This window comes from Haliotis rufescens, unplaced genomic scaffold (assembly GCF_023055435.1).
Source record: "Haliotis rufescens isolate VD_foot unplaced genomic scaffold, xgHalRufe1.0.p SCAF_29, whole genome shotgun sequence".
NCBI lineage: Eukaryota > Metazoa > Mollusca > Gastropoda > Lepetellida > Haliotidae > Haliotis > Haliotis rufescens.
In genome coordinates, this window is record NW_025963990.1 from 930,053 (window position 1) to 954,611 (window position 24,559).

General features: G+C 43.0%; 2 protein-coding genes across 3 annotated transcripts in view; one reads left to right on the forward strand and one right to left on the reverse strand.

Moving 5' to 3' along the window:
- Window positions 1-7,024: 7,024 nt before the first annotated feature.
- Window positions 7,025-24,559, forward strand: part of LOC124137765 (adenylate cyclase, germination specific-like) — a 29,678-nt gene continuing 12,143 nt past the window's right edge. The window contains exons 1-4 of one of the 2 annotated variants that reach the window (XM_048402757.1): window positions 7,025-7,244; window positions 18,383-18,455; window positions 22,074-22,269; window positions 22,698-24,036. In XM_048402757.1, coding sequence (XP_048258714.1) covers window positions 18,421-18,455; window positions 22,074-22,269; window positions 22,698-24,036 — 1,570 coding nt within the window. In that variant the 5' untranslated portion in view covers window positions 7,025-7,244; window positions 18,383-18,420. Of the gene's footprint in view, window positions 7,245-16,499; window positions 16,514-18,382; window positions 18,456-22,073; window positions 22,270-22,697; window positions 24,037-24,559 lie in introns of those variants that run through there. The other variant, XM_046504205.2, reaches the window with a different exon arrangement.
- On the reverse strand, window positions 9,908-11,095 carry LOC124137740 (mucin-2-like). Its single transcript, XM_046504175.2, has one exon. It carries the CDS (start codon window positions 11,093-11,095, stop codon window positions 9,908-9,910), a length of 1,188 nt encoding a protein of 395 aa, XP_046360131.2.

Consider the following 24,559-nt stretch of genomic DNA (forward strand, 5'->3'; position numbering starts at 1 on the left):
TTATGGCTGTATACACAAAAAATATGTTCTTTTCAAATTACACACCGTACAGTCATCGATTTTCATTGATGGTTAGAAATAGCATAATTATGATTATAGGGTTTTCCCGATAATGGAAATGAAGACTAAACGTTTTTTTCACTTTGTGCATATGACAATTATCTGGACGCGTTATATTATATTATATGGAACTATTATGAGTCCCATAGGAAAACGTGACGTGGTGGTATTAAGTACACATGTCTTTTATAATAATTTTGGATTTGCGTGAATGTACGTGAACAAGTAGGCAATCTATCTTTATTGCTTTCTCAGTTAGCTTTCTTAGTTTGTTGGACTCAGCAGCATTCCAGCTAAAAGCATGCGCAACCGCAACGACCCCCCCCCCCCCCCCCCCCCGGTCAAAGAGAGGCGGAGAGCCCCTTGGTGTATAACTTCCTCATTTTAAACCTTATAGTCTAAAATTAAAACAAATTATTAATAACATATGCTTGAAATGACGACAAATAGTGTGTCCCCGAAACCCGCCCAGTGCACCCGATCCAGGAAATATTACCTACTACTAGCACAGAGTTGTTAGCAACTATGACCTGCTACTAGTAGGTACAAAGACGGTCTCTACGTACGTCTCTGGAGACTAACATTTACTGCTACTACTACCTAACGGCAAAGGAGCATGTCTAAAATGATTTTCATTGGTCAACGAGTCTACGTCGACGGTATGCAAGCCAGGCTCTGTCTCAACAGAAAAATAAATAGATTACCGCAGAGCAACTTCAGCCTGTAACCAGCTAGCTTTCTAGATGTAGAAGTAGCTTCGTAATGGTGAAATGCGCCATGCAAACCTTTCAACCACCATTCCAGTATGTTCCCAGTCACCTGGAATTACAAATAGAATCTACATTATCATGAAGAAAATTATACGGTAACCATTGATAATTACATCCTCAGTGCTGGCAGTGTGTCCATCTGTGGCGTGTTTGCGGGCAGGTGTGAAGTTCCTAGGTTGTCCCACACAACAGGTAGCACTGGGCTAAGCCCGGCCTCTTAACACACATCGATGCATTTCGCCTAGTGTAAACAATATGAAAGCTGAACACACAATCACAGAGGAAATAGAGATAGGTTCTTGGCTACACTCGAATTGGAACATCTAAATAAACAGTTTGATCAATAATTTCGTATTCTGCACTCGATGCCGTTTGTCCCCCTCCGTGGTTGGTAAATTAGAATGATGGGTTGTTTATACAGGGCTTAAAGTGTTAACGTTCAAGTTGTCAGTATAGTGCGAGATGCAGAGTTCTTAACGTTATAACGGGGCTACAGCCGCAGACTTTACTATATATAGAGATAGGAAGCACGCTTTACCTCTGTATTTCCGTATTGACATTGACTCTCTGCTATTGGGTACGTACACTGTCTGCTGTTTTTTGGAATGTCTTTTCTTGAAATTGATCTGATGCGACATGTCAGGAAATCTAAACTCGTGTACTCTGTTTTAGAGTCTGATAACATTTGTTTTTATGTGACAATTTATAAACCGCAATTAAAATCAAAACAAATAATTTTTTTTTTACAAGTGTGGTACTTCCTTATATTGAAAACACTCCGGTGACGTGGCTCTATTGTTTAAATCGATACATTGTTTTTTTTTGCGAATGGTTGTCAATATATTATTCATACTGACATTATTTTTGAACCGGCATATATCGGTTAATGATTTGTACGTTTGGGATTCATGGAGCTACTTTTTTCAATTGTGACACCGATGAATGATTTCAAATTTTCTCGGAAAACAAGTTTCGCCAGAGGGGTTTGAACCGCAACGCATGAAGACGTGCAACAGTCGGCCTCAGTTACAGACACATCGTGTAAAAATACCTATTAAATATTTTTTTAAAATTCATAATCCTCAACGGCTCAAAACCAGGGTCCTATAACATGTTTACTTGATTAATTCTTTGTTTTGCTGGGGTAGTGGGTGAGGCTGGGTGAGGTGAAATGGGGTTTAACGTCGCGTCCAAGATTATTGCACTTATATAGCGACGTGCATGTACGTGTGTGTGTTTGTGTGGCTGCTTGTACTAGTCCGGACTGATGCCGATTTGTAGTGCTAGCTCACTGAGATACCATGGCGCAGTTTAACATGAATACCCCACTCAGACACAGTATACTGACTCCGAGCCGACCAGTCCTTGTTTTAGCCCCTTAATGCCGAGCGCCAGACAGGGTAACAACAAGTACCATCTTTTCCCGTTTTTAGGTATGACGCGGTCGGGGATCGAACCCCGAACCTTCCGCTCTCCTTGCGGACGCTCTACCACTAGACCACGGAGACGGTCTGCTTAGAAAATAATATGCATAACGATGTGTTACATTATATTAACTGTTCATGTTAAAGTAATTAGTAAATGATGTGAAAATGTAAGAAACAAATAAACGTAATTTCATACGGATCATGTTATTCACGTGTTCTCAAAACGTGCAAGCGATTGATAAAAAACTCTTCCAGGACCTCACGAAACTGCAGTGCGTGAGTGAGTGAGTTGGGTTTACGCCGCTTTTAACAGTAATCCAGTTATATCGCGGCGTGTCAGCTTAATGTGGGAGGAAAGCTCGAAGTGATGCAGGTCTCAGACGTTTACCAGTTCGGTGAAACCCACGAGCACGGGTATGATGCTGACAAACCTAGAAACATAATAGGGGCGAACCGTGATTCGAACCCACAATCATAGGTTTCTGGCGTGTGCAATGACGCAACTCTGCACAGCGAATCGCGGCGCCGTAGACGACTGGGCCACCCGTGCCCCCACGAAACTGTAAAGAGACTGTAAAGAAACTGTAAAGAAACTGTAAAGAAACTGTATCACTATGCATTGTGAAGACCAATTTACCACCGACCTTGTCGCACGTGCACGTGAGACCTTGTCGCACCTGCACGTGCAACAGAGATCAAATACCACACGCAGCAGGCAAGGGTGACACACAATATAACGATATTAATACAGTCGATACTGATCTATGAAATATTGTTTTCTCTAATATCAGATGGTGCCGTGAGCAGGCGTTTTGAAAACAATCCATCACAAATAATTACAACAAAGTCGTAAGATGACGTCACGTTGCCCAGGAGCTAATGATTTGTTACTAAGTCTTTCAAATTATGAAAACATTCAACATACATAATTCTTGCTGGTATAAATTGCAGGAATCAGCATTTAACCTAAAAATAACACTTTGAAGAATTTTTATATCGTTCCATTTGAAAGATGTGTGTTTGTGTTTAGCAAATTAATATGGTTCATGGAGAAAGTCACAGAAACTGGACAGTCGTTTTACTGTTATAAGGGTAACGCTATTTTTCAGGGTATTATTATTTGCAGAAGCCCGAGGTCTTCCATTAACGGCCCGACGAAGGAGGGCAGTTGAAAAGCCCGAGAGCTTCTGCAAATGATAATGCCCTGAAAAATAGCGTTACCGTTATTATAGATAAAATGGATGGAATTTGTTATCAAGTAAAAAGAAACAACTATATCGGTTTTGAAACATTTACTGCAATCAACACGAATGTCACCCACCCACTTTTACAAATATGGAAACGTCATAGAACAAACCTGATGACGTCACTATTGAACGTGACGTCACCTATCCCTATCCTATGACGTCACCTAACAACGGGCATGATAATGACCCGTCGTCAAACAATATGAGGGCATTATCAAGTTACAGTGGCCCGCTCATAGAACGGAAACGCTATTTTTCAGGGCATTATCATTTGCAGAAGCCCGAGGTTTTCTATTAACTGCCCGACGAAGGAGGGCAGTTGAAAAGACCGAGGGCTTCTGCAAATGATAATGCCCTGAAAAAGAGCGTTACCGTTATTATAGCTAAAATGGATGGAATTTGTTATCAAATAAAAAGAAACAACAACATCGGTTTTGAAACACTTACTGCAATCAACACGAATGTCACTGACCACATTTTACAAATATGGAAACGTCATAGAACAAACCAGATGACGTCACTATAATACGTGACGTCATTTTCTCTACCCTATGACGTCACCTAACAACGGGCTTGATAATGGCCCGTCGTCAAGCAATATGAGGGCATTATCAAGTTACAGTGGCCCGCTCATTTCTGATAACGTGCGGGCGGTTTAATAATAATTCTATCCATTTTAGCTATAATTTCTGATAACATGCGGGCGGTTTAATGATAATTCTATCCATTGTAACTATACTATAATGTTACGAATTTTGGGAACAGTTTTAATTTAACTAACATGGAGATATTATACCCTGGAAAAGCGAGGATGATACCTAGGATTACCAGAAAGAAATTATTTAGGAATGATGATGACAAGAAGTCGAAACACGCTTAGACTAAGTCAACCTCCCGATTGGGCGTGTGTACAAGTCATTTAGAGCTGAATCTCTAATGCGTTTCAAATACATTTAGAAATGTATACAGCGATGTGTAAACAACGAACGATACATGTTCAAGAATTAGATCAGATCATGAATAAATGTAAGCTGACGCCGATGTTTGAGCAAAGCGAATATTCTTAAGTTCCTATATTATCCCTAATGAATGAATTGACCTTCGTATTGTCAGGCATGTATTGTAAAATATTTGCATTGTAGCAAGGATGCAGTGAATATACGATATGCGCCGTTAATGGTAATACGATGTGAGTTTGATACTTGTTCGTACATTATCGTATGGTATCGATTCCTCAATAAATCAAACATTACCTGTAACTCAATGGTACCCAGATCGATACACTTCGTTATTTTGGAGAACATATGGTCGACTGACGGGATTATGGGGTAGCCAAGCGTTTCATGTGTTCGCTCGTATCATTAACGACCCGGGTTCGATTCCTTCACATGGGTATAAGGTAGCGTCCCTCGTATTGCTGGAACATTGATAAAAGCAGCGTAAAACCCTAATCACTCACTCACACGCACCCTCCCTCGACCCCGCCCACGTACGCCCAGTGTTTGTTTGTTTGTTTGTTTGTTTGACGCCACAGTCGGCAATATCCAAGCATTATGACGGCGGTCTTGAAATAATCGAGTATGAACCAGAAAATTCAGTGATTGACATCATGAGCAACGATTCACGCAGTTAGGATATGATGACATGAGAGCCTGACCACCCGATCCCGTTAGTCACCTCTAACGACAAGCGTAGGTTGATGAAGACTAATTCTCACCCGCATCTTCACGGGTCGTACGTCAAGTGAGTCAGTGAGTTTTAATGTCAGAGTCAAATATTATGCAAATTATTTTGCGCGACCTGATACAAACTTGTATGAACCATGTCAGGAGCCTGACCACCCGATCCCGTTAGTCGCCTCTTACGACAAGCATAGTCGCCTTTCAGGGCAAGCATGGGTTGCTGAAGACCTATTCTACCCCAGATCTTCACGTGGACAAGCATGGGTTGCTGAAGACCTATTCTACCCCGGATCTTCACGTTGACAAGCATGGGTTGCTGAAGACCTATTCTACCCCGGATCTTCACGTGGACAAGCATGGGTTGCTGAAGACCTATTCTACCCCGGATCTTCACGTGGACAAGCATGGGTTGCTGAAGACCTATTCTACCCCGGATCTTCACGTGGACAAGCATGGGTTGCTGAAGACCTATTCTACCCCGGATCTTCACGTGGACAAGCATGGGTTGCTAAAGACCTATTCTACCCCGGATCTTCACGTGGACAAGCATGGGTTCCTGAAGACCTATTCTACCCCGGATCTTCACGGGGACAAGCATGGGTTGCTAAAGACCTATTCTACCCCGGATCTTCACGTGGACAAGCATGGGTTCCTGAAGACCTATTCTACCCCGGATCTTCACGAGTCAGGTCACACAGTCACGCATCAGAATTAACTGGGAATTATCGCCCGCTGTTGTCTTTAAGTGTTGTCGGAACTACATGTATGTGACGATGAAGTATGATCTATTTTGTCATACAAACCTCCCTTACTGAGTGACAAACACATGGTGGGAATCGAACCCGGGTCTTCGCCATGGCAAACGCATTAACCCCTGGGGCTATCCAACCGGCCCTAATTTGAATTTTATATCAGCATAAAAAATAAACAGTGTTAATTGAACAGTGAAAGATGAGTACAAGTTCACAAAGCATGCAATAACGTTAAGATTCTGATTCGCGAAGTATTGTAAACCTTCTTTCTGAGTAGACTGCTGTGGGTGTTAAATATTTCAAAAGAGTCCCATTCCTTTCTTGTTTTATTAGCTGTGCTGTGTCCCTAATATGTCTGCTTTAGATTCGTGTTGTGAATGGTGTTCAATTGTTTTCTTCTGAAAATACGTGTTCATACAAGCGTCATTTGCAAACAACACCGAAATTAGAGAAATTGGTAAACAATCGGAAGTATTCTGGGCCATTCTTGCCGACGAAAAACCTTTTCTTTTAATTTTCGACGAAAAAAATATTTTTTAGGTTATTCCTAAAATAGCGTCAGCCCCCGCAAGAGCATCGTGGCAAGGCTTTCAGTCTCGCTTTGCAGTTCTCCACATCAAATGTGTAATGATAGTGCATACAGACATTACATTTTAAGACCCCATAGCGAGGAAGTTTCTAAATATGAAGTCTGTGCACTAGATTCACCCCCGCCTGTTTCCATTCCCTCACCAGCCAAACTAGCACGTCGCTTTAAAGAGCCGAATTTGTGTGTGAAACTCATGTATGCAAATTTACACAGTCAACCAGCACGCACGTTCACAGCAAGCCCTGTCCGCACACAAACTCTCTTCTCACTGGGACTTCCCGAAAGCTAGCCTATCAAATCCCGTTTCCTATATTCTAGCTAATTTACGACAAGATGCTCAAAGCTTTTACCTGGCCGCGAGACCATAATCGATAGCGAAAAACATCCACGCTCTCTGATTGGTCGGTGTGGAAAACCACGTGACCTGTCTCCTCAACTCTGCACCTTCTAACATCAGTACGAGGAATGTCAGTTACGACGAGTTGGTCTCAAATCGACTGGTCCTTTAAACATTAAATCATCAAATATCTATAAACGCGCATCGAGGCTGGCTGAATTCCCCCGTACAAATCCCCAGTCGTGCTGACGTTCTCACAAAGATGCAGTATTTGCCGGTTTGTCCATACCAATTTTCATCTGGAAGTTTTTATTAATCAGAGGCGTTTATCAAGCGGGCCAAGCATTAAAAGACGAACAACAACGTGACACAGATATCGGGTAGGTAAATCTATGAATCTTAAATGTAGACTTTATTTAATCCAAAGTTAAACAACATATTCCTTTGTACAGAAACCTACCTATAATATCATTGAACTTTAGGCGTATTCACTTGATTTATACGTTAATGGGTGTAGGGAATGGTTGATATTAAAGCAAATTATCAAATTTTACCAATATTTTAATTACAAGTAATATCATTGTTGTTTGAGAATGATTATCATTAATTTTGCAACGTGTATATTCCATTTAACACGGGCATTGAGCTGCCAATGTTTAATATTTTAATATTTCATATCTTATCGTTCAGTTTTGTTGTATGGTTAATATCATATAATAGCCCCAAACTAAACTTTTCTACGCAGTGTATTTCTTATTTCTCAGCAGCAAACACGGAAGTTACGCATGTTTTTCTTTTTCATTTAGCAACATAAATAGTTTAACGCCTAAGTAATATGTGGTATTTGCTTTCGATCATACTCGGCTATTTAGCCCCGGGTCATGTTACCCGTCACAAATCACTTACTACACATGCCGATCTCGACGCTAAATGTTAATTACATTTAACTTGGTGTGAGAAACAGCATACGTATGAAATGTATTCCGATTAAAGGTGACTGGAACATGGAATTGACACTGAACACCTTTTAATCAGATACGAATGTATAACTCCATGTCATACAACACGAACCAGATGTTGTAGTCAAAAACATTTTCGAATACAACGTGTTCCTGAAATGTTTAGATATGAATTAGTTGATAAATGTTTTTTTTTCAATTGCGTGTTTGATACAAATAAAAACGCTTTCATTTTTAACTTAAATCTGCTGTTGTTACTAAGCAGTGTAGGGGCGGTCGGGTAGCTTAGTTGTTAAAGCGTTCGCTCGTCACGCCGAAGACCCGGGTTCGATTCCCAACATGGGTACAATGTCTGAAGGCCATTTCTGGTGTCCCCCGCCGTGATATTGCTGGAATATTGCTAAAAGCGCCGTAAAACCATACTCACTCACTCACTAAGCAGTGTAAGAATTGACATATATATGAATAGCATTATGACATATTTTCATATCATATACATGTAATATGTTTCATAGTTGAAATCTGTGTATGTTGTGAAATATACAAATCAAGAATCTATAATTACATTTAAAACTAGCGTCTGTGTTAACAATCAATATATACTTACAACGATGTTTCATTTATATTCCATTGTGGTTGAATTGTGTTTATAAAATAGTACCACGTTTCATGCTAATTTAAATAATCCGCACCGTGAAGATCTTCGGCAACCCATGCTTGTCGTAAGAGGCGACTATGCTTGTCGTAGGAGGCGACTAACGGGATCAGGTTGACGCATGGTTGACGCATGACGCATGCCATCGTATCCCAATTGCGTAGAACGATGCTGATGATGTCAGTCACTGGATTGTCTGGTTTAGACTCGATTATTTACAGACCGCCGTAATATAAGGACGATAGCTGGAATATTGCTGTGTGCGGCGTTAAACAACAAACACACAAACAACAAACCAAAGTTATTCTCAGGATCTAATTTTATGATGTTCAACATGCTTAGGTCAAAACATATTTTATTATATAAAAAATATATAAAATGCTCTTAGTTACTTGTCGTGACTAACCTTATTTGTTCGTCGTTGTGGTTCCACTAATTTGCTGAATTAGCTATTTTCGGATATTGGCACCAACTTTGATGCATATTGACACGTAAGCTGCGGATCCATGCCTCCCATCCTAGACAGAATAGCGTGCATGGTGACCCTTAATCCATGGTGTATGGCATAGTTGTGTTGGACCGTGTATTATGTGTGAACTTATCTCCAATAATACTGTTTATTCATCCGAGTAACACAAACACGTGTTTAAACATACATCTTTGTGTTTTCTGTAACCAGAGATATTTTGTTTGAACACTTGATTCATAATTCATCTCCATCATTAAGTCCTGTTTTATTAGTGTTGCTTCAAACTTCTATCGGTTTTTGGGGTGCGTTGTATTGATTTGATACGGATAACGGTTCTTTTATATGTTGCTTAATATTCGGGGGTGGGGTGGGGTGGGGTGGGGTGGGGTGGTGGTGGTGGTATAGAAAACAGTTTTATTTGAATCATGAAAATACACTTTGGGGACAAGTGATACTTGTACAAATATTTGCCCCCCCCCTGTCAAAAAAGTTAACTACGGCCTTGCATACCAAGGTGGGGCGGTTCGATAGCCTAGTGGTTAAAGCGTTCGCTCGTCACGCTTAAGGTCCGGGTTCATTTCCCCACATGGGAACAATAGGTGAAGCCCATTTCTGGTGTCCCCCGCCATGCTATTGCTGGAATATTGCTAAAAGCGACGTCAAATAATAATCACTCACTCACTACAAACCGAGGCAAAATCAATATTGCGGATTGCGGCGTTCAAATAAACAAAGAAAACTCATCGTGGGAGGTTGTATGTACAGTACTTGTTCATTGCAACAGATACTGAATTTAGTCATGTGTTTAATAGCAAACTGAACATACGCGTGTGACAGATATCACGGATGTGAGACAGTCATCTGTACACGCCCCCTCCAAAAGGACAAACAATAACTTTTAGTTCATAATTTCGTTATTGTTTGCTTCATCACGAAACAGGGGACCTAGCTGTTCAGGTACTAGGTCCCGGAGGTGAGGGGGAGGGACAATACATGGGTAGGGGTAGGGGTAGGGGAGGTGCGAGAGTGTAGAGATTGGAGGAAGGGTGTGGAGGGGTAGGGGAGGTGCGAGAGTGTAGAGATTGGAGGAAGGGTGTGGAGGGGTAGGGTGCGAGAGTGTAGAGATTGGAGGAAGGGTGTGGAGGGGTAGGGTGCGAGAGTGTAGAGATTGGAGGAAGGGTGTGGAGGGGTAGGGTGTGAGAGTGTAGAGATTGGAGGAAGGGTGTGGAGGGGTAGGGTGCGAGAGTGTAGAGATTGGAGGAAGGGTGTGGAGGGGTAGGGTGCGAGAGTGTAGAGATTGGAGGAAGGGTGTGGAGGGGTAGGGTGCGAGAGTGTAGAGATTGGAGGAAGGGTGTGGAGGTTGGAGGAAGGGGGTGGAGAGGGTAGGGTGCAAGTGTGTGGAGGTTGGGGGAAGGGGGTGGAGGGGGTAGGGTGCGAGTGTGTGGATGTTGGAGGAAGGGTGTGGAGGGGTAGGGTGCAAGAGGGTAGAGATTGGAGGAAGGGTGTGGAGGGGTAGGGTGCGAGAGTGTAGAGATTGGAGGAAGGGTGTGGAGGGGTAGGGTGCGAGAGTGTAGAGATTGGAGGAAGGGTGTGGAGGGGTAGGGTGCGAGAGTGTAGAGATTGGAGGAAGGGTGTGGAGGGGTAGGGTGCGAGAGTGTAGAGATTGGAGGAAGGGTGTGGAGGTTGGAGGAAGGGTGTGGAGAGGGTAGGGTGCAAGTGTGTGGAGTTTGGAGGAAGGGGGTGGAGGGGGTAGGGTGCGAGTGTGTGGATGTTGGAGGAAGGGGGTGGAGGGGTAGGGTGCGAGAGGGTACAGATTGGAGGAAGGGTGTGGAGGTTGGAGGAAGGGGGTCTAGGGGTTAGGGTGCAAGTGTGTCGAGTTTGGAGGGTGGTGGTGGTGTTAGGATGCAAGTGTGTGGAGGTTGGGGGAAGGGGGTGGAGAGGGTAGGGTGCGACTATGTGGAGGTTGGAGGAAGGGGGTGGAGAGGGTAAGGTGCAAGTGTGTGGAGGTTGGGGGAGGGGGGTAGGGTGCGAGTGTGTGGATGTTGGGGGAAGGGGGTGGAGGGGGTAGGGTGCGAGTGTGTGGAGGTCAGGGGAGGGGGTAGGGTGCGAGTGTGTGGAGGTTGGAGACAGGGAGTGATTCACAAGCATGCCAACAATACTCTTGCAAATCTAGACTGCTTCAGTTTGTTTGAAAAGCACAGATTTCTTGGGCTCCTTATTAAAGATATATATATATTGCAAGAAAATTTACGCATTATCGCGGATGACCATGCGTCATCAGGGAACAACGACACGTGAGAGAGTAGGTTTGTCAGCATCATCTGAGACCTGCATCACTTCGGGCCTTCCCCTTATCAAGCTGACACGCCGTAATATAACTGATGTATTGTTCAAAGCGGCGTTAAACCCGACACACTCACTCACTCACTCACACATTCCTAAAATGCTGCATTCAGTTACATTAATGTTTCCTTGTTATTAAATACTCCTATATAGAGTCTCAGTCTGTCTATTTTCATTCGCTGTTTGATAACAAGAGCACGCACACAAACATGTGGTTTAAATAGGGCTAAATAGCCTGGTCAACTTGTCATTTTTAAAGTCTGGAATTGATCAGATATATTTTTTTGTATAAACAACAACCGGACGTCGACTTTGTGAATCTAAAGTGAGATAGAGAACGTCTAAAAAACCGTTTTATATTATATACATATGAATGAAATACTGGAATTTATCAGTGACGATAGATCAAGTTATCAGTCACTAGTGACTGATATAAACAAGGTGCCGGAACTACTTAATCAAAACATTAAAGAGTTATCCATTTTAAACAGGAATGTTTAATTATGACAAACAAAAATGTCCACGGAACTTAATACTCGATATGAAATAATATATTTCGCATAACATATATTAACAGGGCTAGTTTTATTCACGAACTATATTCTTTTCGCAAAACCCTTTATATGGCGGTGGTAAAGGGGCGACAGGGAGAACTCAGTAATTTATCAGACACTGATTTCGAAAAAATATATAAATTGCAAGTAATAAAAATAAAACATGTATATAATAAATAGAAAATTAAATGTGTTTTCTCAAATACCACTTTTATGTCATCTCGTGAATTGGGGAGAGTCTTATATTTTCACTCGTGACTGCGTCACTCGTGAAAATATTAGACTCTCCCCACTTCACTCGATGAGATAAAAGTGGTATTTGAGAAAACACATTAAATATCCTCTATATATTCATGAACATCACCGACGTGTGGAATGGAATGAACTACACAACCGTGTCACTAACGTTGCACGCGACGAGGCAATTACACCTAATTGAAAAGTTGGTCAGGTAACGAGTGGTAGAAACAGATTACCTATGTACCAATTTGTCGTACTTTGAGAATCACCCAGATATCGATTTCATGATATCAGATCACTATTTCGTTTATCACAAAAGAAGGGATTCTGGTTTAGGGCATACACATATGTAAGCATCTAGCCCATGTCATGTATTTCTTATCAAACATTCACTAATGGAGTGCAACAGATTGTCTTTACACATGCAGGTCCTAATGCATTGTTTGTTTGTTAGAGACCCGTGAAGATCCGGGGTAGAATAGGTCTTCAGCAACCCATGCTTGCAGTAAAAGGCGATTATGTTTGTCGTAAGAGGCGACTAACGGGATTGGGTGGCCAGGCTCGCTGACTTGGTTGATGCATGTCATCGTATTCCAATTGCGTGGATCGATGCTCATGATGCCATCACTGGATTGTCTGGTCCAGACTCGATTATTTACAGACCGCCGTTATATAGCTGGAATATTGCTGAGTGCGGCGTTAAACAATAAACAAACAAACAAATCTTAGTCTAGACATTGTACAAAGTCCCTTTGTGGAATCAGACATAGTCTCTGTGTCAGCACGGTAGTCATGGCAACTTTTATAGAGAGTGAGTGAGTGAGTATGGTTTTACGCCGCTTTTAGCAACATTACAGCAATATCACGGCGGGGGACACCAGATATGGGTTTCACACCTTGTACCCACGGGGGGATTCGAACTCGGATCTGTAACAACTAGGCTAACCCACCGCCTCTCTCGTGACCAAGGAAGGGTATCTGGTACTTGACTGGCGACAAACGTTACGTATTGAGGGCTCAACTAGCCTGAAATCAACTTCCCGAGGCAAACGTGTCCACTTGCCTATATCAAAGCCTAGTTTCTACCCTTGAAACATCAAGGCCACTTTTCTTGGCTCGACCCTGGAGCCACCTCCCGTAGATCACGAGTTGTGCCCCTTGTAATGAAAACGCGATATCCAATCAGATCGCTGTTATCTCGTATAGCATCACAAAGATGGCGACTACCATAGGCGACGACCCAGTCTATCAGATAACGAAAACATTCGCGATTTCATCACTGACACAAAAACACAGGCAATCGTTTGGGGGTTTAGAAGATGAAAAAGACATATTCGCGTCAACAAAGTCAGCAGTAAATCACTTTCATACAAAGGTGTACCAGTCGTGGATGTTGATTTTGTGAAACGTTCTCTGATTGGACTATCGATATATGCGATAGTCCAATCATATTTAAGCACAGGAAAGTGGGTTAGGTGTGGCAAGGAGGGAAACAAGACTTTGATAAAAAGGCTAGTGGACGCTCTTGAAGATTATTAGTTGGATTTTGTAAATAGCTTCAACGCAGCACATGCAGGATAATGAAATCTAATAAGTCGTAATTTTCTTTTCTTATTAGAAGGCAATTAAACTTACAGGTGAAATTAAATGTTTTTAATTCGCACCCTCCCCGGAAGTCTATTAGATTGATTGATGGATGGATGACGTTTCACATTTTATATCACAGACCATTTACACGTTTTAATGAGCTAACTTGAGCTACATTTAATAACTAGAGGGTATGTTACCTTGGTAACAGATGCAAAATAACTAGCGACGCATTTAAGTCACGAACAACATCCAGTGTGTCGTCTCATTAAACACCGACCTTTTTCTCCGAAAGAGAGGAATCGTACCAGAGTAAAAGATGAGATCTTATATCAAGTCTTACCTATACGGGGTAGATATACTACTCAAAAGAAGTTAGAGAACATCCGATTCTTTCATTTATCATCCAAAACTGGCCCCAACAGGAGATATCGCTTGGTTGAGATCAAGCGATATCTACATTGTAGATATCGCTGCAATGAAATTGCATCACAATGCTTTGCAAACCATTGTGACGTCATTGTTATCATGACGTCACAATCAAATGACATCACTAATGTCTCTGATACTGAGGCAGTACTTTTTACACAGAAGACACTGCTTATAACTGTCTACAAACTGAAAAAAAGTTGGAAGAATGATGTTTGATGATAAATAGAATCTCACCCTTGTGTGTTTTGATATCAAATATATCAATATGTTAGTAATATATTTTTGCTTTCAATGGGGGAAAGGGAGGGGGGATAATCATTAAATAGATCCCCCCAATAAATAAATAAATAAATAAATAAATAAATAAATAAATAAATAAATGTTTTCATTGATTAAATATCTAGTTTTGCAGCTGCAACAATATCTAGTCTCCATTCGAAATCCCAGTCCTTCCCCCTCTTTGACTTGTATGAGTGAGTGAGTGAGTGAGTATGGTTTAACGCCGCTTTTAGCAATATTCCAGCAATATCACGGCGGGGGACACCTTAAATGGGCTTCACACATAGTAACCATGTCGGGAATCGAACCCGGGTCTTCCAACGCTTTAACCACTAGGCTACCCGACCGCCCCCTGACTTGTATGAACTACAGCAATACTGATTCCTCAGGAACTCGTTATTGGTCTATAAATAAAAATATATATCCCCTACATATAAGTAGAATTTTCCATAAAGGAGGTATAGATTTATATTCACTGATCAATAACGAGTTCCAGTGACAGAATCCCGCCAGTGCAGCAAATTATGTTTGGCGCGATTCCTACTCGGACGCGATGCTTCATATAGGCATACATTGCCACTGTATTGATCATTATAAGCAGGGAACAATAGTGTTGATGGTCGTCGGTCAATGTAAGCAGGAACTTTGTCCCGATTTATCACGAACGGTACTTGATCTTGTAAATATTTGATGTAGATTAAAACCATTTGTTCGCTCGCTATGTAATGCTTCCTTTATATTTATCACCAGTGGCTATTATGCTTGTCGTATGAGTGAGTGAGTTGTGTTTAACGCCGCTTTTAACAGTATTCCAGTTATATCACGGCGTGTCAGCTTAATGTGGGAGGAAACCCCGAAGTGATGCAGGTCTCAGACGTTTACCACTTCGGTGAAACCCGCGAGCACGGGCATGGTGCGGACAAACCTAGAAACGTAATCGGGGCGAACCGGGATTCGAACCCATAATCACAGGTTTCTGCACAGCGAATTGCGGCGCCTTAGACGACTGGGCACCCGTGCCCCCCTTGTCGTGTGAGGTGACTATATTGGTCACCACGACTAACACACTTATCATCTAGAGACCGGGTGGCCCAGTGTTCGAGTGTTCGCTCGTCATGATGGAGACATAGGTTTCATTCCCTACTGAATGATGCCACTTTAGCTATCACCCCGGCTACTAGACTTACGGGTGTAGTAGCACAGTGGATCAAGTGTTCGTTCGTCAGGCCCGGGTTCCATTCTCATTTGGGTATGATGCATGAAGCCTCTAATTGTTGTTCCCCACAGTGACATGGCTGGAAAATTGCTGAAAGTAGTGTTAAGTCCCACACACTTACTCTACTATTCCCTAGCATAGCGTCTTTCGCCCTTTTAAATATATGTAGCTACAAAAAGAACACGTTTTCCCTGATTTTAAAGAGAATTTCACATCTTATTTTAAACGTAAAAGGGGTATTTGTCAGCCAGTGGTAACTGTGAGTCATTATAAAATGGTTCGGTATTAATTTTGATATTCTGTTGTGGACAAGATGTGAAGTCCTATTGGTGTGAAACGTGCATCAGGGCGGTCAAACCAAAACGCATGACTTGCACGTGCACTGTATTGACGCAACAAGGGAGCCGTCAATGCGTTGCATCGTCTATTCAACAGCTGAGGTATTTGCGTCGGCCACGCAATTTGAGAAGCTGTGTTGTCTCACGATAGATTACTGATACCGTTTTTCCTCTAATAGAGGATAGATGTTGGTACTGATTATTTCAAGCTTAGTCGTGCTGTATAGACTATTATGATTTTTCTCTTGTATTAATGCCGGAGAATAGTCAGTCAAATCGAACACACTGGAAATCCGGAGATAATTATTATTATAGGCCCAGCGCATTTGAAAATCACAGCTGCGCATGGCCCGGCTCTATTAAAAACGGCCAGCGTGTATTAGAGGTAGTATGGGTTACACAATTTAACTTCCATCGCTGAAAGATTTCGCATGTGTTTTCCAAGCAAGGAGCGCAATCGATGTAAATATATGGTCACGTCAAACAGGAGACAAGGCCTTGAGCGTCAATGTGAGTGACTTTTTTTTATCCACGATTGTGTAAAATACCGCTTGACAAAGATTCGATCATTCGTGAGGTGAGGTGAAATGGGTATTAACATCGCGTTATTGTACTTTAATATGCGAGGTGCTTGTACGTGTGTGTGTGTGTGTGTGTGTGTGTGTGTGTACTCGTTCGGACTAATATAGTTTTTTACAGTGCTAGCCCACTCTGATAGATACCTTTTAAGGTTTTATCCCCTTAATGCCGAGCGCCAGACAGGGTAATAACAAGTACCGCGTTTTTACGTCTCTTGGTTTGATACGGCCGGGGATCGAACCACCGATTTTCTGTTCTCCTGACAGACACTCCACCCGCTAGACCACGGGGATGGTCAGTTATTCACAGGTCGACGTGGTGTACATGGTATATTGCTGAGTAAGGTGTAGAGAGACAGGATGGCTCAGTGGTAAGCGCGCGATTCGCTGTGATCACGATCCACCGTTTTTGTCGTGCTAGAATCTTGGGTTCGAATCCCATATCGCGCTGCTTATGACTCTTGGTTTGTCATCACCAACACGTTAACGTGGTTTTGTCAAAAATGAAAGACGACCTCGACTTAGAGAATATGGGACTTTTCTTGCACCGTAAACTGACACGCCGAGATATAACTGAAATACTGTTCAAAGCGGCGTTCGACCCAACTCACTCCAATTGTCGGTCTGTATATTTTGCTATCGTTTGGATAGAAGTTCCATAAAGAAGGGTTTCACGCCAAGTTTAGCAGTTTGTCCAATATGATTCATATCGCCAATGAACCCAACTTACTCACTCACTCACGATTGGCGATGAATTACTTTCCCACGCATCAATAATTAAAGAGAACAGCATCAATAATTTTAGCAATAAAAATAGTCGTCGATCTCTGACGGCCTTCTATGGAGGGCTTGTTAGATATTCAAGCAGAGAGTGAGTGAGTGAGTATGGTTTTACGCCGCTTTGCAAAACAAAATGAGTTAGTATGTATGGTCTTGCAGCGCGTTTAGCAAATATTCCAGCAATATCGCGGCGGGGGACACCAGAAATGGGCTTCACACATTGTACCCATGTCGGGAATCGAACCCGGGTCTTCGGCGTGACGAGCGAACGCTTTAACCACTAGGCTACCCGACCGCCCCTTAAGCAGAGAAAAAGATATTACTTCAGCGATTCTCAGTGTGATTTTCACTAAAAACAGCTCTTTCCAATGCATCACATGATATCGTGAGCTCGGAGATTCGGTTACCCCCGTTAGATGCACCGCCCACGAACACGTGACAATAAAAACACTTTCGAATATTATGTGAAAATAAAAATAAGACCAGGTTTCAACAAGCTTAAACACGTGCCAACCCTGTAAATAAATAATTGATTATGGCCGTACGGTTGACGTCAGAGAGCCAAAACTCGTTTTCTTTTTTACAGTTTTTCTCTTATGTATTTGTCCTCGAGAGAATTGCTGTTGCATTTTTTTTCTCAGAGAAAACCGAAGTGAAATGGAAACAAAACATATGTCAGCAAAAACGAACCCATTATAATAGCACTTGTGAAAGGATGAGTGGGTGAGTATGGTTTAACGCCGCTTTTAGCAATATTCCAGCAATATCACGGCGGGGGTCGCCCGAAATAGGCTTCACACATTGTACCCATGTCGGGAATCGAACCCGGGTCTTCGGCGTGATCACACGCCAGCCACTACACCGTTATTACAAGGTAACGCTTGGGTTGTTAAAGAACACACCGTTATTTATGAGCTAATATGCCACTTGTACAATATTTGACTATTCTGATAATATTCAGAATAGCCTCGTAGATCTTATGATATCGCTGTTTGATGCTGCGACTGCAAGTTATATCCCGAATCTGGTGAGGTCGTACAAGGCGGCAACAGTCACAGCAAACGTCTCATGTTTCATTTGTCTTTCAGGAATCGAGATTAGAGTTATCTGCCCGTGATACGCCGTAATGTCGCAGATCAACACGCTTTCGCCTGATTTTCGGTAAGTGAAATGTTTGCCTTTATTCTCAGATTTATAAATCTGCTCACCTTCATGGTTTATTCTCCCTGCAGTGTTTTATTGTACGATAACAACTCCAACTCATCGTTTATGTCTTATATGAGATATCAACTTTTTGTACAGCCACTTTAAGTGTGGGTTCGAATCCCGGACGGGACTCAACCCAAAGAAGTGCGAGAATCTGTACTTTACGAAGAAAGTGTTATCCCAAATATAACATGTGTTACATTTGACCACTTTCTAATTGGCATTGTGTATTCATAACTTTCGGCCATGGGAGCCATGCCAAATTACACTTGTCAGAGGGGTACACAAAGTACGTGATCTAGACTACCAGTTGTCGGACTTTCATTTTTGTGGAAGTCTTGGTGGCTGAGTAGGTTAGCTCGCTGACTTTGTGTGCTGGCGATTAGGTGCCTCACTCTGGCAAGTGTGGGTTCGAATCCCGGACGGGACTCAACCCCAAAAAGTACGAGAATCTGAGCATCGATCCAAGCGCTTGGGATACAATGACATCCATCAACCAAGCCAATTATTATTATTGACAGACCGCCGTCACGTAGCTGGAATATTGCTGAGTGCGGCGTTAAACAACAAACAAACAAACGAACAAACAAACAAACAAAAAGTTATTTTAACCAGTGTGACAGTTGTTACCGGCTTTCTGATGTGCGAGACCGCCTCCGTGTTCTTGTGGTAGAGCGTCCGCCTGGAGAGCGGAAGGTCCAGGGTTCGATCCCGGGCCGCGTCATACAAAAAGACGTTAAAAGATTGTACTTGTTGTTACCCTGTCTGGCGCTCGGCATTAAGGGGCTAAAACAAGGACTGGTCGGCTCGGAGTCAGTATACTGTGTCTGAGTGGGGTATTCATGTTAATCTGCGGGATGGTATCTCAGTGAGCTAGCACTATAAATCGGCATCAGTCCGGACTAGTACAAGCAGCCACACACACATATACACGTGCATGCACGTCGCTATATACGTGCAATAATCTTGGACGCGACGTTAAACCCAATTTCACCTCACCTCTGATGTGCGTGTTATCTCAAGCCACTCTGAAACTGTCCATAAACGAGACGCATCAATTAGTTGTGTGTTTGTCGGTTTAATCCATTGATAAGCGGTAACTCTTGCCGACCATTTAAGTAGCAATCTACGAGCCATTGATAAAACGTTTTACTCGCCACAACAAAGTAGTATATTGACTTTGCTTTCAAAATCAGCCAGTAAAAGGGGCTGTTATTCGCGTTTTATCGATACAAAGAATACCAGGAGTTATAAATGACATCGCCTAACCGTTCAAATTAGTTATCTAATAGTGATTTTACAAACGGCTTGGGTGCACGCTTTGAAAAAAACCCGGGGTCCTATAACATGTTTACTTGATTAATTCTTTGTTTTGCTGGGGTAGTGGGTGAGGCGAGGTGAGGTGAAATGGGGTTTGACGTCGCGTCAAAGATTATTACACTTATATAGCGACGTGCATGCAATTGTGTGTGTGTGTTTGTGGCTGCTTGTACTAGTCCGGACTAATGCCGATCTATAGTGCTAGCACACTGAGATACCATGCCGCAGTTTAACATGAATACTCCCCTCAGACACAGTATACTGACTCCGAGCCGACCAGTCCTTGTTTTAGCCCCTTAATGCCGAGCGCCAGACAGGGTAACAAGAAGTACCATATTTTAACGTCTTTTGGTATGACGCGGCCTGGGATCGAACCCCAGACCTTCCCCTCTCCGGGCGGACGCTCTACCTCTAGACCACGGAGGCGGTTCTGGGGCAGTGGGGTAGCCTAGTGGTTAAAGCGTTCGCTCGTCACGCCGAAGACCCGTGTTCGAGTCCCAACATGGGTACAATGTGTGAAACCCATTTCTGGTGTCCCCCGCCGTGATATTGCTGGAATATTTGCTAAACGCGGCGCAAGACCATACTAACTCACTTTGTTTTGCAAAATACGTTTGATCTCCAGATGATGTACTGTGACGTTTGAAGAAAGGCAGTTCCATTGTAATGTATTAAGGTCACGGACCGCCTCCGTGGTCTAGTGGTAGTGCGTCCTCCCGGAGAGCGGAAGGTCCGGGGTTCAATCCCAGGCCGCGTCATACCAAAAGACGTTAAAAGATGGTACTTGTTGTTACCCTGTCTGGCGCTCGGCATTAAGGGGTTAAAGCAATGACTGGTCGGCTCGGAGTCAGTATACTGTGTCTGAGTGGGGTATTCATGTTAAACTGTTGCATTGTATCTCAGTGGGCTAGCACTATAAATCGGCATCAGTCCGGACTACTACAAGCAGCCATACACACACACACCCGTGCATGCACGTCGCTATATAAGTGCAATAATCTTGGACGCGACGTTTAACCCAATTTCACCTCACCTCACCTCACCTATTAAGGTCACGTGTTACTTTGATTTTCAAGCCTTTTAGTTTGACTCGATGACTATCTTTAAGTCACGTTCTGTAAACAATCGTAGCTAAGACTGTCGTAGATCTTGGACAACTTTGAGAGCCTGCATCAGCAGTAAAGACATTGCGTGGGTAAGCCAGCCATGTATCGTACAGCTTGGATGGTAATGGGTGTAAATGAAAGGTTCTCTTAGTGGATCGATGCTCATGATATCAATCACTGGAATGTCTGGTCCAGACTCGATTATTTACAAATGGAATATATGAGGAATATAGCCTTAGAACTGACTTTGTAAAAACGGTGGTAAGTGTGACGGACGGAGAAAGCGCACGTACGCACACACAAGCAAGCATGTGTATAAATTCTAGGTAAACATTGAGCGATTTTCGAAATGATATGCTTTCATTATCGTCCTTCTTTTGCGTAACTGGGTTTTTATACACATAACTGGTAGTTAAGGCGTCGTGTGCAGAAAGGGGATTTCACTGTGACGTATTAAGGTCACGTGTTCCTTTAAGTTTTCCAGCCTTTGGGAATCACTCGATGGCTTCCTTTGTTGTTTGTTTGTTGTTTAACGCAGCACTCAGCAATATTCAAGCTTTATGACGGCGGTGTGTAAATAATCGAGTCTGGACCAGGCAATCCAGTGATTGGCATCCCTTGTTGTTTGTTAATCTATTTGTTGTTTAACGCCGCATTCAGCAATATTCCAGCTATATGACGGCTGTCTGTAGATAATCGAGTCTGTACAAGTCCAGTGATTAACATCATGAGCATCGTTGAGATACGATGACATGCATCAACCAAGTTAGCGAGCCTGACCACCCAGTCCCTTTAGTCGCCTCCTTGGACAAGCATAGTCGCCTCTTACGATAAGCATGGGTTGCTAAAAACATATTCTACCCCAGATCTTCGCGAGCTGCTTCCTTTAATGAGTGAGTGAATGAGTATGGTTTTACGCCGCTTTTAGCAATATTCCAGCAATATCACGGCGGGGGACACCACAAATGGGCTTCAAACATTGTACCCATGTCGGGAATCGAACCCGGGTCTTCGCCGTGACGAGCGAACGCTTCAACCACTAGTCTACCCTACCTCCATCTTCCATTAAGGCGTTGATTTAAAACTAACGCAAAATTCACTCCGTACATGAACACATTGAACAGTAACTGAGTGTTTTAAACTCCAGGCCTCAGGTAACAAAGATGGCGCAGTGCGACAGAAGTGAGCAGTCGTTTGCCGGCGTGTTGGAGATCAACGTCAAGTCGCAGTTCTGTTACGCCGACCCCATCTCCTCGCGGGGCAAGACGCTGCAGATGATCCGGGTACTCACCCTTATCTTCATCCCCCTGGCTGGGGTGATGGGATTTGCTGCCAATCTCATGGTAAGTGTCCAACCATTCTGTGCGGGTTGGCTGAAATAGAACGAGGACCGATCGAGCATGTGACCTGTGTGAACTTGCTGATTTGAATTGTTTTGCCCCCAAAAAGTTGTTTTAGAAGTAACTGTAACAATACAACCCCCCCAAAAGAAAACCACCCAAAAAAAACCATGCTTGCCGTAAAAGGTGACTAACGGGATCGGGTGGTCAGGCTCGCTGACTTGATGCATGTCATCGATCCCAATTGGGTGGATCGATGCTCATGATATTAATCACTGGATTGTCTGGTCCAGACTCGATTATTTACAGACCTCCGTCATATAGCTGGAATATTGCTGAGTGCGGCGTTTAACAACAAATCAACCAACCAACCGTATTGGTGCGACTAATTAGACCAGTGTAACACTGACCATGTTATGTGACCTTTACAGATTGGTGCTATCCAGTCGACAAATGATCTCCACGTCATCCAAAAGCAACTGGCCAAGGCCCAAGCAATAGGCAATCTCGTCCACACTGTACAGATGGAGCGAGCCGATGTTGTGCTCGCCATGAGGACAGGCAACTACAGCATCATAAACGACGTCTACAACAGAACAGACAAGATGGCCATGGAGCAGGATCTCTGGCCAATGTGTGGCCATAGCAACGCCAAGGGATTCACAGAAACCATGCAGAAACACCGTTCCCATTTGAAAGACGACAATAACACCAGCCACAAAGAAGTCGTGTTTTACAACGAAATCAACCAGTGTTTCATCTTCCGTCTTCTCGAATCCTCCAGAGACATGACCCATGGGTCGATCTGGCAGGATCTGATAGCATACAAGATGGTCATCAGAGCCAAAGAGAACATTGGCATCGTTGTCGCGTTTGGGATCGTGTTCTTTGAGAACGGTTCTTTGAATAATGAGGACTACATCTCGCTCCGACAGAACAACGCTTTAGCTGAGGATCATATAGATACATTCATAAGGTATTCCAAACACGCCAGCGATATATATGATGAATATAACATGTCAAACTCTGGTGTATTTACCAGCATTGCCAATTTCAGTTCCATGTGGATCTCAAATAACTTCTCTGACTACTCCAAAGAGATAAGTGCTACTTTCCGGGACACTACCTTTGAGTATTTAGACATTCTTAGGGACCTCAGTTTGAAGATAAAAAGTGATATCAACCTTAGAATGAAAGAAGAAATTGATGCGTCTGAACTGTTCCTAGCTGTTGCCATTCTTGCGTTTGTGGTGGTCATCGTGCTGACCCCTTTACTGGTCTGGTTGATGCACAGGCTGACCACGTCCATACAAGAATACGCTCTAGACGCGTCAATGAAGTCACGCCAGCTTAACATTGAGAAGCAGAGATCTGACAATCTGTTGTACCAGATGATGCCCAAGTCTGTTGCTCAACAGCTTAAGATGAACAAAGCAGTGAACGCGGAATATTTCGACAGCGTCACCGTCTACTTCAGTGACATCGTCGGTTTCACGACCATCTCAGCTCAGAGCACGCCGCTTCAGGTTGTGGCGTTCCTCAACAAGTTGTATCACTTTTTTGACAATTGTCTTGACCGCTATGACGTGTATAAGGTTGAGACAATCGGCGACGCATACATGGTGGTCAGTGGTCTGCCGCAGAGGAACGCATCACGTCACGTGACCGAGGTGACCTTGATGGCGGTTGAACTTCTCGTCGGGGTAAAGGACTTCCGTATTCCGCATATGCCAGAACAGGATCTGAATCTAAGGATCGGCGTCCACACAGGTGAGAAACGAAGCTGATTGAGTGAGTGTGTGGGTGTGAGTTTATTGTTTGTTTATTTGTTGTTTAACGCCGCACTCAGCAATATCCAAGCTATATGACGGCGATCTGTAAATAATCAAGTCTGGATCAGACAATCCAGTGATTGACATCATGAGCATCGATCCATGCAATTGGGATACGATGACATGCATCAACCAAATCAGCGAGCCTGACCACCCGACCCCGTTAGTCGCCTCTTACGACAAGCATAGTCGCCTTTTACGGCAAGCAACACTTACAGGAGTCTATTATCTGTTGCAAACCAAAATTGTCTAGATTTGGTGAAAAACATAACTTTGCATTAAATCTTATTCAATGCCACAGGAACTTTTGTTGTTCAGTATACAAACAGGAGCGGCGTTTCGGTGTATGTTCTATCACTTGATAACGGTGTTAGAACCTTCAAAGAAATGTCGCTCCTAATTGTAAAAAAGAAGTTGTTCATCCCTATGTCTTATCCTTACTTAGTACTCTTAGTACTCGA